The following is a 12,909-nucleotide window of genomic DNA, read 5'->3' as shown; positions in this document are numbered from 1 at the left end:
TACTACAACAGAGAAAATGTTTGAGAATACTACATCATGGCAAATAGATAAGCCCTCAACATCTTTCCAAATATGAATGGAAGGACATATGTGAGATTGCATTCAAAGCTTGTGAAATGAATGGAGAATAGGAGAGCTTGCATTAGCTGCTAGAGTCATTGTATAGACACATCAATAGAAGCATGACTCGAAATGTCTAGTTCTTCAAATGATTATTCTCATAATTTTTTGAAGCTAGCTAGATTTGGTTGGAAACTTATCGTATGGTATGTGACGTCATGTTGATGAAGAGTACCTTACAAAACATAAAACCAAAAATCAAAAAGTGGCTTGGTCAAAGTCTAAGATGTGGTGGCTTTCACATTTTACTAATTTTTTTGGTTAAGAATTAGCTCATTACTTCATAAAACCATAATAGTAACACAAAAAAATACATAAACGTACTATATAAGCAGCATGTCAAAGAGCTGGTACAAATCTCTTTATTATTTTATACTTATGGGGGAACGTGTCATATTCTCATCTCTCATGAAGATATGCTATTTTCTTTACTTTCCTTTACTATTGATTATAACAAAAAGTTTAGAAGATAGATTCCAAGATTGTACGTATCAAGATTGCAATCACCTTTGTTAAAGCGAATCCTACAATGATGAGTCAAAATCGAACAACCAAAGTATATTAATTCTAAGTACAAATACATTAGCAGAATTAGTTATACTAATACACTAAGTAATTGCAATACAATACACTAATTAATTAAATAAATATACTTAATTAACAAAATACACCAACACTTAATCCCACACTAATTACCAATATTAATAACTACTACTATAACTCCTATTAACCAACATAAGACTGATTCATCAATCAATTTACGTATAGTCACATTTGACCTAATAACTAATTAACCTCGCTTAATCCCACACTAATTACTAATATCAATAACTATTGTGAACTACTATTAAGGGCCTATTACTTGACATGCAAGAGTATAGATCTCTCTATGATCATAGAGGAATAATAGTTTGCTCAAGAACTAGTTTGGGATAGTAGGCCCTACTCCAATTTCTAGAGAAAATTGGTAAATATGTTTCCTGAGGCTTAACTTTCAAATCTCCAATACCATAGTACTACAGCAGAGAAGATATTTGAGAATACTACAACATGGAAAAATAAATAAGTGCTCAACATCTTTCCAAATATGAATAGTAAGACGTATGTGAAATTGCATTCAAAGCTTGTGAAATATAGGCAGAATACGAGAGCTTGGATTAGTTGCTAGAGTCATTATGTAGGCACATCAATAGAAGCATGACTCCAAATGTTTAGTTCTTCGAATGATGAGCTTCAATCTTGCAATGTAGACTCCAATTTCTATTTCTACATGACATTGTTCGCATTAGAAGTAAAATCCTATAGTAATCAAAGAAGGTCAATGGCTTTAGTCCAAGCCTTAGCAATATGAAATCATAATAAGGTTGGTTTGTTGGGGGTTTGTTGGACCAATTCATGCATAAGGTTGGTTTGTTGGACCAATTCATGGGCATCCAAGTATTGAGCTCATGGTGCATCCAAGTATCAAGAAGTTGTTCATTTGTAATTCAGGAGGGGGGTTGGAAAGATAGAATTGTGCCCAAAGCTCATGGCCTCCTCTCATAGTAAATTCAAAGCATTATAGAAGAGAGTAATAATGGAAAATAAAGTTGTGGTTGTACCATAAATAAGTCCATTGCACATTATATGGATGAGAATTGGGAACAATAATATCAGCTTACGAAATTGATGCAAGATTATGTACAAGTACGAATGAAAAGAATAATTAACAAAGCCTATTAGCTCAATAGATCGAGCAAGGTAGAACCAAAAAATTGTCATTTACCGATGAAATAGTAGTTGTCTTAGGAGTAAGCGTACACCAAAGAAACAATGGTCACACCAAGGGCATGGAGTCCCTCCATTGTTTTCTCACTAGTAGCAACCTTGATTTGTTTTGATTATTTGCCAATTCATGTCAACTAACCCTTCTATGACCATCATGTCTGCCCTTCTATTACATACCTCCGATGGCCTCCTCCTAGATGCTCATACACAGACCCTTCTAAGACCATCATTCCTGCACTTCTCATCCTTTCTCGTCCTCCTCCTCCTTTGCCACATGTCACGTAGTGTATATTTAAGAGAATGTGTGTGTATAGACGTAGGGTTAGAGGGCTGCATTGCGTGCAAGTTAACGTGTCCAGCACATTTCAAGACAGCAAGGCAGCAAAGGCAAGAAGATCACGATTATACTCTTTAAGAATACAACAAAGCAAATGCGTGTAGCTTTACATGGGAATGATGAGAGGAGAAGTTATGGAGAAAAGAAGGTTAGGATAACGTGGAAGGTTGGAGAGCATAATCTTAACAATCAACGAATGCGTATATATCTACAAGAATGCGCGCATGTATATAAGAAGAGGTGACCGGGAGGGTCGATCAATCAAGGTCTGGGGCAGCAGCGGCGCATATCCATCAGTAGATACAGATCATTACAGCAAAGGAAGGAGGATTAAGCTGTGCGTGTATTGATTGATTGATAGTAAGGAGTGGTAATATATCGTCCTCTCCAATTAATACCGCAGCAAGCCCAGAGGATGTCTCACCAGCAGCCGCAGCAGCCGACGACGACGACGCCGCCGCCGCCTCCGCCGCCGACACAGAAGCCGCAGCAGCCGACGACGCCGCCGCCGCCGCCGCCGACACAGCAGCCGCAGCAGCCGACACGGCAGCCGTCGCTTGCAGTTCCTGCCACTGGTCAGCAACCCGCTACTGCCGCGCCACCTGCCGCTACTGATCAGCTGCACAGCATGGCCTCGCCATCTGTCCCGCATGAGCAACCCGATAAGAAAGTAACTACAGAACAGCTCGCAGCGGCTCGAACGGCCATCAAACACCTCATTGACAGCAAACATTGCGCCCCCACTCTCCTCTTAATCGCGTATGTTTTACTCACTCAACACACACGCACGCACGCACGCACAAGATAGCGTATGTTTTCTCACTCAACAAACACACACACACACGTCGCGCACACATACTCACAAGATAGCGTGTGTTCACGCACACACACACAAGACAGAAGGTGGCCTTATAAAATGCAAACTTTGTGGTGGTGGAATTGTTAGAGGAAGTGTTCCCCAACTTTCCAAGTTTTTGTACTACATTTTTCGCCTTTCCACGAATACGGGATCACCCCCATGTTTGCAACTTTCAAGTTGAATCTAGAAGGGTTCAAAATCTAGAATTGTGAGACATGCTTTCTAGGCATCTTGGTTTGAAATCCATGGAATCAAGTAAGGCCATGCTACCATGAAAAAGGTTATAGAAAATGCTTTCTCTTAGGAGAACCTTGTTACTGGGATGTCCAAATATAACTATAAATTAGGATAGGATCCGAGGTCTAGCTAAATATGACAAAAAATAGCATGTGAACAGTAACATGTTCCAATAGTACAAATATGCTACTTGACATATTTAAAAGATGCTTAGCATAATGCTACATTCCAATGATATTCTAAAATTTCATTTCTCGTAATATACTAAGACGTTCCTTTTTTAAATATAGGTTCCATGATGCATTGACATATGATGCAAGTTCCAACTCAGGAGGGCCAAATGGCTCCATTTGGAAAGATGATGAGAAAAATTGGCCTGAAAATATTATCATACAAAAGGAAAACATGTGGAATGAAATAGGTACAGTAGTACACACTCTCCTTCAATTCAATAAGAAATTACCTAAAAAAAGATTCATCCCTTAAAAAATAGACAACTCTAGTATAATAAACATTTGCAGATGTGCTTTGACAAGTAACACGAATATAGGATGCATGGTAGCACATTGGCACATAATTAATGTTTTGCTAATAAGCTAGTCCATGCTTCATTCTTAATGCTTTACATACTTTGCAGTAGAGCTAGGAAATCTAAAAAACCTCCTAAATGTGGAATTTGTGTATTGTTCAAATGTAGAAAAACTCAAATTAGAAAAGTGTCCAAACATCTCAATTGCTGATTTTCTTCAGGTATATTATTGAATGCTTTTTCTAGACTTTCTAAATGCTTGCTATCTTCTTACTATAAGAAATGGTCCAATGTCTACCAAATTGTGTAGTTAGCAGGAATTATAGCAGTGGAAGCAATGGACGGACCCAAAGATATTGCATTTGTTGTAGGTCGAAAGGTGAAGGACCTAACTTTCTAAACATAAATTGACTTTCGTGCCTATTGCTTTTTAAATTTCATGCCCTAATTATATGCAATAAGGTTGAGAAATTATAGTACCATGCTATTGCTTCAAGATGTGAGACAATTGGTTTTCTAGTATACAATAATTTAAGGATGCTTTATAGTCTATATGTCCAAGCATGAAGATCACTTGTACAACTCTTATCATGTGGGGATGATTTAAGGGGATGAACTCTTAGTGCTTTGTTTCCAAATGCCTTGATAAAAACCTAAACTTATATCTCTCTCTTTGAGTGAGACAATCTTGGGATAAGACATTCTCTCTTTAGCGAGAATATTAAACATTTTCATCTCATCTTGTCATCTTGCACTGTTGGGATTTGGAACATCTTACCTTCAATCATCTTATAGCAACTGTTACACACATTAATCTCCATAGATTGTGGAAATCACTTTCCTTTTGTGGAGAAATAAATTCTTTGTAACCTAGACCAACAATTCTAATCAACAATTTGTGCCTTGAAAGGAGATCTAACTATATCCCTTTGGATTTCCTAGATAGCATTCTCTTGCGCATAAATAGCACAAAAGCCTATATAAGACATCATGCTTCCTCTTATCTCCATGTGTAGAAAAGCCTTAGATCTTCAAGTGAGTGCACATTGAGCCACACACTGGCCGCTATTGTTTTCTAAACTAGATCCAATACCCTCACAATTCTAAAATAGATCCACTACCCTCAAAATTTGTTGCTATAGCTATATCTTTTTTTCTAGAAACCTTGACCTAGGGATAGGGTTCTTGAACTCTATATAATTTTTGGGCATTTTTTAGAGTAATAACCCATTTGCTACTAGACATTCACCAATAAAGGGCCTCTAGTTTAATGAATGTTATGATTCCATGGTAATAAATTTAGATAATCACACATTTGAAGCTTCTCATTTATCTTCAACAAAAAAGGCATACTATAGAGTTAATTTCTCTAGAGTTAATTGTATAGTAGATTGTTTAGTACGTTAGCAATGTTAGGTATAAGACCCCACAAATGTAAGAGTTAAAATCCATAACTTCCATGGAGGTAGGGTGCTTTTTCTTCTTGATAGAATCTTTACATATCTCAACATGCTACCAAGAAAAAAGATAAAGCCAATCTCTAACTCAATTCATGGCTTAGAAGGGCACCTTTACAAAGATGGGTTTATACAATCCCAATCCTAGCAAGCATAACCTCAAAATGCATCTCTATAGTAGTATATCTAGTTTTGCATTGAAGAACTAGATGCCTATGTCACACATGTATGGAGGATTAGGTTCAACCTCAACTTCAAAGTATCATTGTTAACAACAAGAGGAACTTCTTTCTTCATCATCTAGAGTAGATGCATCAAAGGTTTTGCATCCATTTTTTCAACAACTAGAGGAGGTTATCTAGAATAGAACAACCAAAGGTTTTGCATCATTTTCAATAAATGGAGAAATTGCCTTCTTTATTTTCTATAGCACACACATAAATGAGAAGCATGTTTTTATCAAATTTTAATATTAAAATATGTGTTTGAATTTTTCCATGAATTAGAAAATGGGTGCCACCTTTAAAATTTTTAGTTATGAACTTGACGCTTCTTGTAGATTTGGAAACACAAAAACACATAGGTTTGGAATCTTGCCCTTATTTTCCTTAGCTAGAAAGAAATGTGTTTTTGTAGAAGCATTGATATTCCATCTTCAGTCCAAGCTAAAAAATAAGGGATACTTATGATTTCTTAATTCTAGATAGGTGGCAAAAAAAAATTTGATCAAAAGCTAAGAGTTTAGAAAATGGGGAAAAATGTTAATAAAATACCATTTTTTGGAATTTTGGGACAAATGTCAATCAAAAAACCCAGTTCATTGTACACAAGGGTCGGTTGTTAAGTTTCTAAGTGTGAAAAACTAGTTCTTTAAGCAAAAACCTAAAAAGATCAACACTAGGCCAAATTTTACCCCTAATTATTACTCTACTTTGGTCTCTCCTCTTGTTTGTTAATGCTATTATGAGCAAATTTGAAAGCACTCCAAGTGAGGACAAGCTAGTAGATTCCTTAATCAAACTTATAATGAAATATGATACTTTTAGTTGCCTTGTCTCTAGACCTAAACACACACATTATCCTGGCCTATAGGGCCTTTCTGTACACATAAATATTTTTTCCTCATAAATAAGCTCACATATAATCACTTTTGAGAGAACTGTCATCATGAACTTTTATACTTTATGTAATTTAATTTTTTGTTTGGTATGATCTAATTTATATTACTCCATGATAAATTTGAGCTTCAGAAAATACAAAATTAACATTTTTTTAGTGTTACCATTGTCCTATTTAGTTATCTCCTTCTTTGGTTCTTAGTAGGAATTATGAACATTTTATCATTGTTTCTCATTTTTGACATGATTAGGACACAAACAAGATGGATACAAGTGGTACACTTCCAATTACACTTAAAAATGGTAAGAGTCAACCCTAAAGTTCAAGTCCTTGTAAGTACATAAGTTTAGCATAGATTATTGGGTATTTTAAAAGTTTAATCAAATATGCACCTTAAGATAGTATATCAGCCTAAAAATAATTATTATATTTGAAATTTTTCATTTTAGGTGATTTTCCGCAAAGTTTAAGGAGGACCTTTTATCGCATGGGATTTCGTGATCGGGAAATTGTGCCACTTGCAGGAATGTATAGCTTGGTAAGTTGCTCAAGAAGTATCATATGTATATTGTATTTTGGTGTGTCTTACAATTTTGTGATCAAGAAATTGTGGCACTTACATGACTGTGTATTTTGGTAAGATGTTGAAGAAATATTATATTTATATTATGTCTTGGTGTGTCTTTAATGCTCAATTGGTAATGCTTATCCAAATCAATATATTTGTGGAAATACTAATCATCTTTGGATGGTTGTTCCTATCTAGAGTGAACAAGTAAGACCATGATATATTCATATATTCTTTAAATTTTCTTAGGTTTTGCAACAAGTCTATGGGATAGAAGGTCACAAAAAACTTGATAGCACCTACTACAAGTATGGGTTGTTCTTTCATGAATTCTTTTATTTTGTTACATTAAAAAAGGCTATTAATTTTCCTCCTCTTTCCATTATAGGAGCTTACTTGAAAAGAAGGAACCACTTAGCACCCAAAGCCAAAATGTTTCAACATCTTCAGATGAAAATGAACATAAAAAGGCCAAAGATTTTGTCACAAGATTGGAAACATGCTTAGTTACAGACAAAACTTTTCATAGATATGTCAAACTATACTCTGAGGTATGTAATTCTTGCTATACTTCTTTCAAGTTGAAAAACATGAGGACTAGTCTTTTTATAGCATATTAAAACTGAAGGTGAGCCCATAGTGCACATTTGGCCAAGGCTTTTGAGAACCTAAATACTAACTTTCCTTGAGTAAGTGTGACCCTAGAGACATTTACTAATATTCCCTAGATGCCATTACAATTGTCTATTTTTTGTTGGAGAATATTCTTGTTTGTAATTAATTCATTTTGTTGATCCTAATTTTCATATTGCAGAATCAAGATTATTTTTCCAAGGAATATGTGAAAGCACATAAGAAAATGTCAGAGCTTGGCTTCAAGCAATTTCCTAGACGGGTTGAGTACACTGAAGAAGACTACAAAAAAATGATGCCAAGTGTATATACTGCAACTATCATGACCATTGCAGTGGTTGTTCTAGGTTTTCTATATGAAACCATGATGAAATGAAACTAGTCATGTGTGTCTTTATCATTTAAGCATGTAATACATGTCAAAAATTCTATACATTTGTGACATTTGTGTGACTCATGAATCTTGAGCATTAATAAGTATCAAGAAGTTCTTTACATAGGATTTTGGAGAAAAATGGAACTTAGAGACTAGAGTGAGACTTTCTTAACAAGCAAAAACCAAGCTTACCAAAATATAAATCACAGTTCGACACTTACTTGAAAGACTCATCAAAGGTAGGAGGTTAATTCTAATAGAATTCAATTAAGCATAGCCACTGGATTCAATAAAGTATCAATTTGTCATCTAAAACTATATGTGCTTGTACCCCTTGGAAGAATACTCACTATGCTAGTAGTTAGAAGTGCTAAATACACAACATAAGCTAAAAGTCCACCCATACTCATGTGATGAGAAGGCAAATAAAGAAGGTTTGATCCATATAATAAAGAGAAGCACGTTCATGTTTTCTTTAAAAATGTGGACTTCAACATTGATTGTATTAATATATATAGCCTTACAAGAAGAGAGTCAATCCCTAATTACATGGTATGTTACATGAAAAATGGCATTACTTGGTTAAAAAGGGATGATGTTTCTAGTTATCCTTAAAGTTTGGTATGTCATCAAAAGTGCATCACTAGTTAAATTTGATCTAGGAGGGTTGGAACTCTTTACTCTTTTAAAGGGAAGCCATGCAAATCCATCAAAGTATTTTAGGAGATTTTGTTTTTGGGTTTTGAAAATTCTCAAAGCTCTTTCATGTTGCTCTCACGTAAGGAATAAGCCCATGGCAAAAGTGATAGGAGTGCTCATGATAAGCTCGATGCTTTGAAGTCTTGGCTCAATAAGAGCTTTAAGATGAAGGACATGGGGCATGCCTCTCACATATTTGGTATGCACATTACACACAATCACTCTAAGTGGCTCCTCTAGTTATCACATAAGAAGTGCATTCATAAAGTCCTTGAGTGCCTCCGTATGTAGGGTGCTAAGCCTATTGGCTACCCATTATCTTCTCACATGAAAGGTAGTGGGCATAGGATGTGGGCATAGGATGAGATAACATCTAAACTTTTATTCATGAAAAATATTGGTGATGGTTTTACTAGGCTCAACAATATAGTTACAAGAAGGAATTCTCTTTATATCAACGACCATAAGGGGATAGTCAAGGCAACTCAATATCTTTAGATTGGGTGTACAAAGGAGTTAATTATGGGGTTACATTCCAATGTACTTAGAATCCAAATGTCTAGGAGTTGTGAATATGCAACCAAAAGACTTCAATCAAATTAAGTTTTTCAAGGATCTCAATTCTCTTTACATTTTTCTTGATATACCTAACTTTCTCAGCATCAACCAAGTAATTTCTATCCCTCAATTTTGAACTCTCAACTTGGACTTTTGACCATTTAAGGATAACATTATCAAAACCAAAAATTGTTGGATCCACAAGGTACAATGTACATTGCTAGAAATACTCATGGTTCAAGAATTGGTTAAAGAGACTCTTTAAAAAATATACAAGCTTTAATTAGCTGTTCACAAGCACTCAATTTTTAAGTTAATGTATTTATTTATATTGAAAATAATAATTAACTTCTAATTTAATATCATTTTATCAATGGAGCATACTAAAATTTTATGCTTTGATACCACGTGAAATGTATCCAACCCTAAATCATAGGGAGGGTTTTTGGTAGTCATCTAGGGATTTATTTCTAATCACATCACCATCCGTGCTACTTACAAGGGTGAAGATTTAGGTGACTAGATGTTTCCTAGGTCTATCTCATAAGCAAAGCATCTAGCCTCATCCCATGAGGATTGACCTATGGGTTCATAAAGATACACCTATGGTCTCCAATATCCATCTAGCATTGAGCTTAGATGGTCATTATTATGTGAGTTATCAGAGACTTGAGGTGAGAAACCATTGAACTTGGTTCAAGGAGAGTGAGAAACAACGTGGACCTAAGCATCAACCCCTTTTTCCTATAAGGCATAGTCTCACAATCAGCCCCTAAAATAGTGCTTAGCCAGTTAAAAGGCTTGACCCTAGGATGGTTACAATTTCTTTTTCTTTTTCTAACATTTGGGAAAAGCTACCTAGCTAACCAAATCCACCCACCCATAGGATGGTTTCATCACGAAGAACATCCACCCACTTCCCATTATTAACATGGCATGTTTTAATTATCTAAGCAAGTATACTTCTCACACTGTGAAACATATAAAAATAACATCATTAATTGATCTTTACATAGGGTTCATTGTCATGTTCTTAATTATGAACACAAATATGATCTTTTTAGAAAGCATAGAAATTTGTATTATAGTCATAATTACAACCATTGTGCATAGCAAACCAACCCAAAAACTAGGTTGGCACCCTACTATGTTTATCCTGGGCCTTCCAATACTAAAATCATGTCATTCTCATATATCATTCCCTATTATAGGGCTAAGTTTGAGACTATAACCACTAACCAAAGCCCTATTGGTTCTCGCCTACCATAAGGAAGAACCTTCTTATATGAATGACCATGCGTACCTAATCAATGGTTGATCATCTTTGGTAGTTTATTTACAACTCTAGGTGATGATTATCCTAAGCATGGCCCTAGGGATAGTGCAACACCTCAATCTTGACCACTATCAAAGGCATGAACATCATTATAATCTTTTTCAAGATTTATTGTGACTAAAATCAATCGAGCAAGGATAATTAAACAAACAATCCTTTCTAGAAAAGGATTAATATTAAATTTTCAATGAAATTTTAACCATTTCTATTCAAATAATTATAACCAGCTCATAACTTGAGTTTTAACTTTTTGCATGTGAGCAAACATAGATTATCGAAATTAAGATATCTCGATTGATTTTTATCTACTTGGGAAACATTAAAACAAAGAAAAATAACAATTCATTATTTGTGTTTCACTAAACTATGAAAATGTATGTGTAACATGTGTAATTTATAAAGAAATTACATTTTCAACATCATTTCTAGGCTACAAAAATACCAATTTTTCCCAAGTATTTAATAATATTATGAATAAAAATCTATCTAAGATTCTAAATATTTCAAAAAAAAATTTCAAAAACAAATTTATAACTTATAGAATTAACACCTAATTTTTTATTAATTTTCTAAATATCTCTTACAAATGTAACTTAATTTCTTATAATCAATTAAGTTTTAACTACTAATTTAATTTTATATAATTTATTCTATTCACCTAATTCTCTCTTAATTTTTAACTAGCTAATTATAATTTTTTAATAATTAGATAAATTGACTTTTATTTTTCAACTTAAAATTATTACTTTTCAATCATTTTTAGCAAATTTTTCATTATGATTTAACAATTTAATGAATTTAATGATAGCCTAGGATTATTTGAGAGAAGATAAGTCACAATCCTAAATTTTAAGAATTTTTACATTTAATTTTTAATGATGTTACATATTTAATATTTTTGAAAATAAAATAGTAATACTATACCATATCAACATCCATATTTTTGGCATTTTGAGTGAATGAAGGTTCCATTACATCTCAGTGCGCTTGCATGGAGCCACGATAATCGAGAAAAGGGATTAGAAAGAAGAGATTCACAAGCAAAGTGCCAACACACAAATAGCTACTATCTCCTTGAGATGTAAATTTTCTTCACTCTTTTTTGCTCTCTTTTACTCTCTCACATACACTCTCTCTCAAGAATATCCTATTCTCAAAAAAAAAAAGATGAATTGTGAAGACAGGAGGTCCTTTAAATAGTTTTTTTAAGGGGAGAAATGGGGGTTTTTTTATTTGATTGATTAATCAAAGGGGGGGTTTTCTTTGGTTTCCTAAGGGGAAATTTTTGTTTGTGTGTAAGCTTTAGGAAGATGAAAAGACTAAAAGGATAAGTCAAGTTTTATTCTCCTTCCCTCCCTCGAGTAATTGGGGGAAGGGGAGGGGGGGATTATAGAGGGAAACTAAGGTTTTCTAAAGAAAAAACTCCTCTTTTTTTTTCCCTAAGAAGGGGGCAAAAAACATGTATTGGTTTGTCCTTATATTAGGGGGGAGGGCAATAGGGGTCATGGCCTTGCCTATGGATACACCTATATAGAGAGTAGTACTAACTTTGAGCCTTGCTTGGTTTCCACTCTACGTGTGATTCCCTATATCCAAATGTGAACTCTCACTTGTGCAGCGTCATGAGCATGTAGTCCTGGGGGTGTGCCTATGATGTAATGTTTCTTTCATTGAATAATACAAGACTATACTTTGCTCTCATATATCATGTTACCTTTCTATGCCATGTTGAGCAAGTGATTGAGTGTAAGTGCATGACACTTGGTATTAGGGCTACTCTTGCTTGGAGTTTAGAAGTGCTCGTGAAAGTAGAAGAGAAGATTAGTGCCCCAAATCATGTCATGATGACAACCCAAATCACAATGCCCCATGTTGTGTCACCCCACATCATGTCACCCCACGTCACATCAACTCACGTCGCAATGACCCCAATGCATGACATACCATATCTAAAAGTAAGACATGGATTCCTTGTGATGCAACTACCACTTGAAGATGACACATGGCTTCCCCACGTTGACAACCCCAGAGCCGAGGTGCAACTCCCCACAACACCATAGTGGACAATGCAAGGAATGCATCCAACCCACATGTGGTAATTGAACATAGGAAGAAGATCTGAGGTCAAGATTTGAGAGAAGCTCAAGAAGAGAAAGTAGCAAGATTAAAGAGGTAGTTAGAGGGCATGTCAAGCCTATTAGATTCAATTTGAAGGATCGTGCAACAGAGCAAAGAAGAGAAGGAAAGGAGAAGAAAGGTGGAAGAAGGGCAAGAGTTTAAGGAGTGGATGAAATAACAAGAAGAGGAGGAGAAG

General features: G+C 34.9%; 1 protein-coding gene across 2 annotated transcripts; it reads left to right on the top strand.

Moving 5' to 3' along the window:
• Positions 1-2,430: 2,430 nt before the first annotated feature.
• Positions 2,431-8,081, top strand: LOC148040326 (L-ascorbate peroxidase 5, peroxisomal-like). Of its 2 annotated transcripts, XM_087698391.1 has the most exons (10): positions 2,431-2,688; positions 2,743-2,983; positions 3,611-3,741; positions 4,018-4,070; positions 4,160-4,228; positions 6,676-6,727; positions 6,875-6,963; positions 7,243-7,301; positions 7,382-7,544; positions 7,808-8,081. In XM_087698391.1, exons 1-10 carry the CDS (start codon positions 2,640-2,642, stop codon positions 8,000-8,002), a joined length of 1,101 nt encoding a protein of 366 aa, XP_087554517.1. In that variant the 5' UTR covers positions 2,431-2,639; the 3' UTR covers positions 8,003-8,081. The 2 variants fall into 2 exon arrangements, with proteins under 2 accessions (XP_087554517.1, XP_087554509.1); XM_087698383.1 differs by having other exon boundaries at positions 2,436-2,983.
• Positions 8,082-12,909: the final 4,828 nt, after the last annotated feature.

This window comes from Lygodium microphyllum, chromosome 2 (assembly GCF_053477565.2).
Source record: "Lygodium microphyllum isolate KBCC chromosome 2, Lygodium_microphyllum_v1.1.10, whole genome shotgun sequence".
Lineage (NCBI taxonomy): Eukaryota > Viridiplantae > Streptophyta > Polypodiopsida > Schizaeales > Lygodiaceae > Lygodium > Lygodium microphyllum.
The sequence above is the reverse complement of the archived record's forward strand: the minus strand, read 5'-3'. Positions and strand labels throughout refer to the sequence as shown.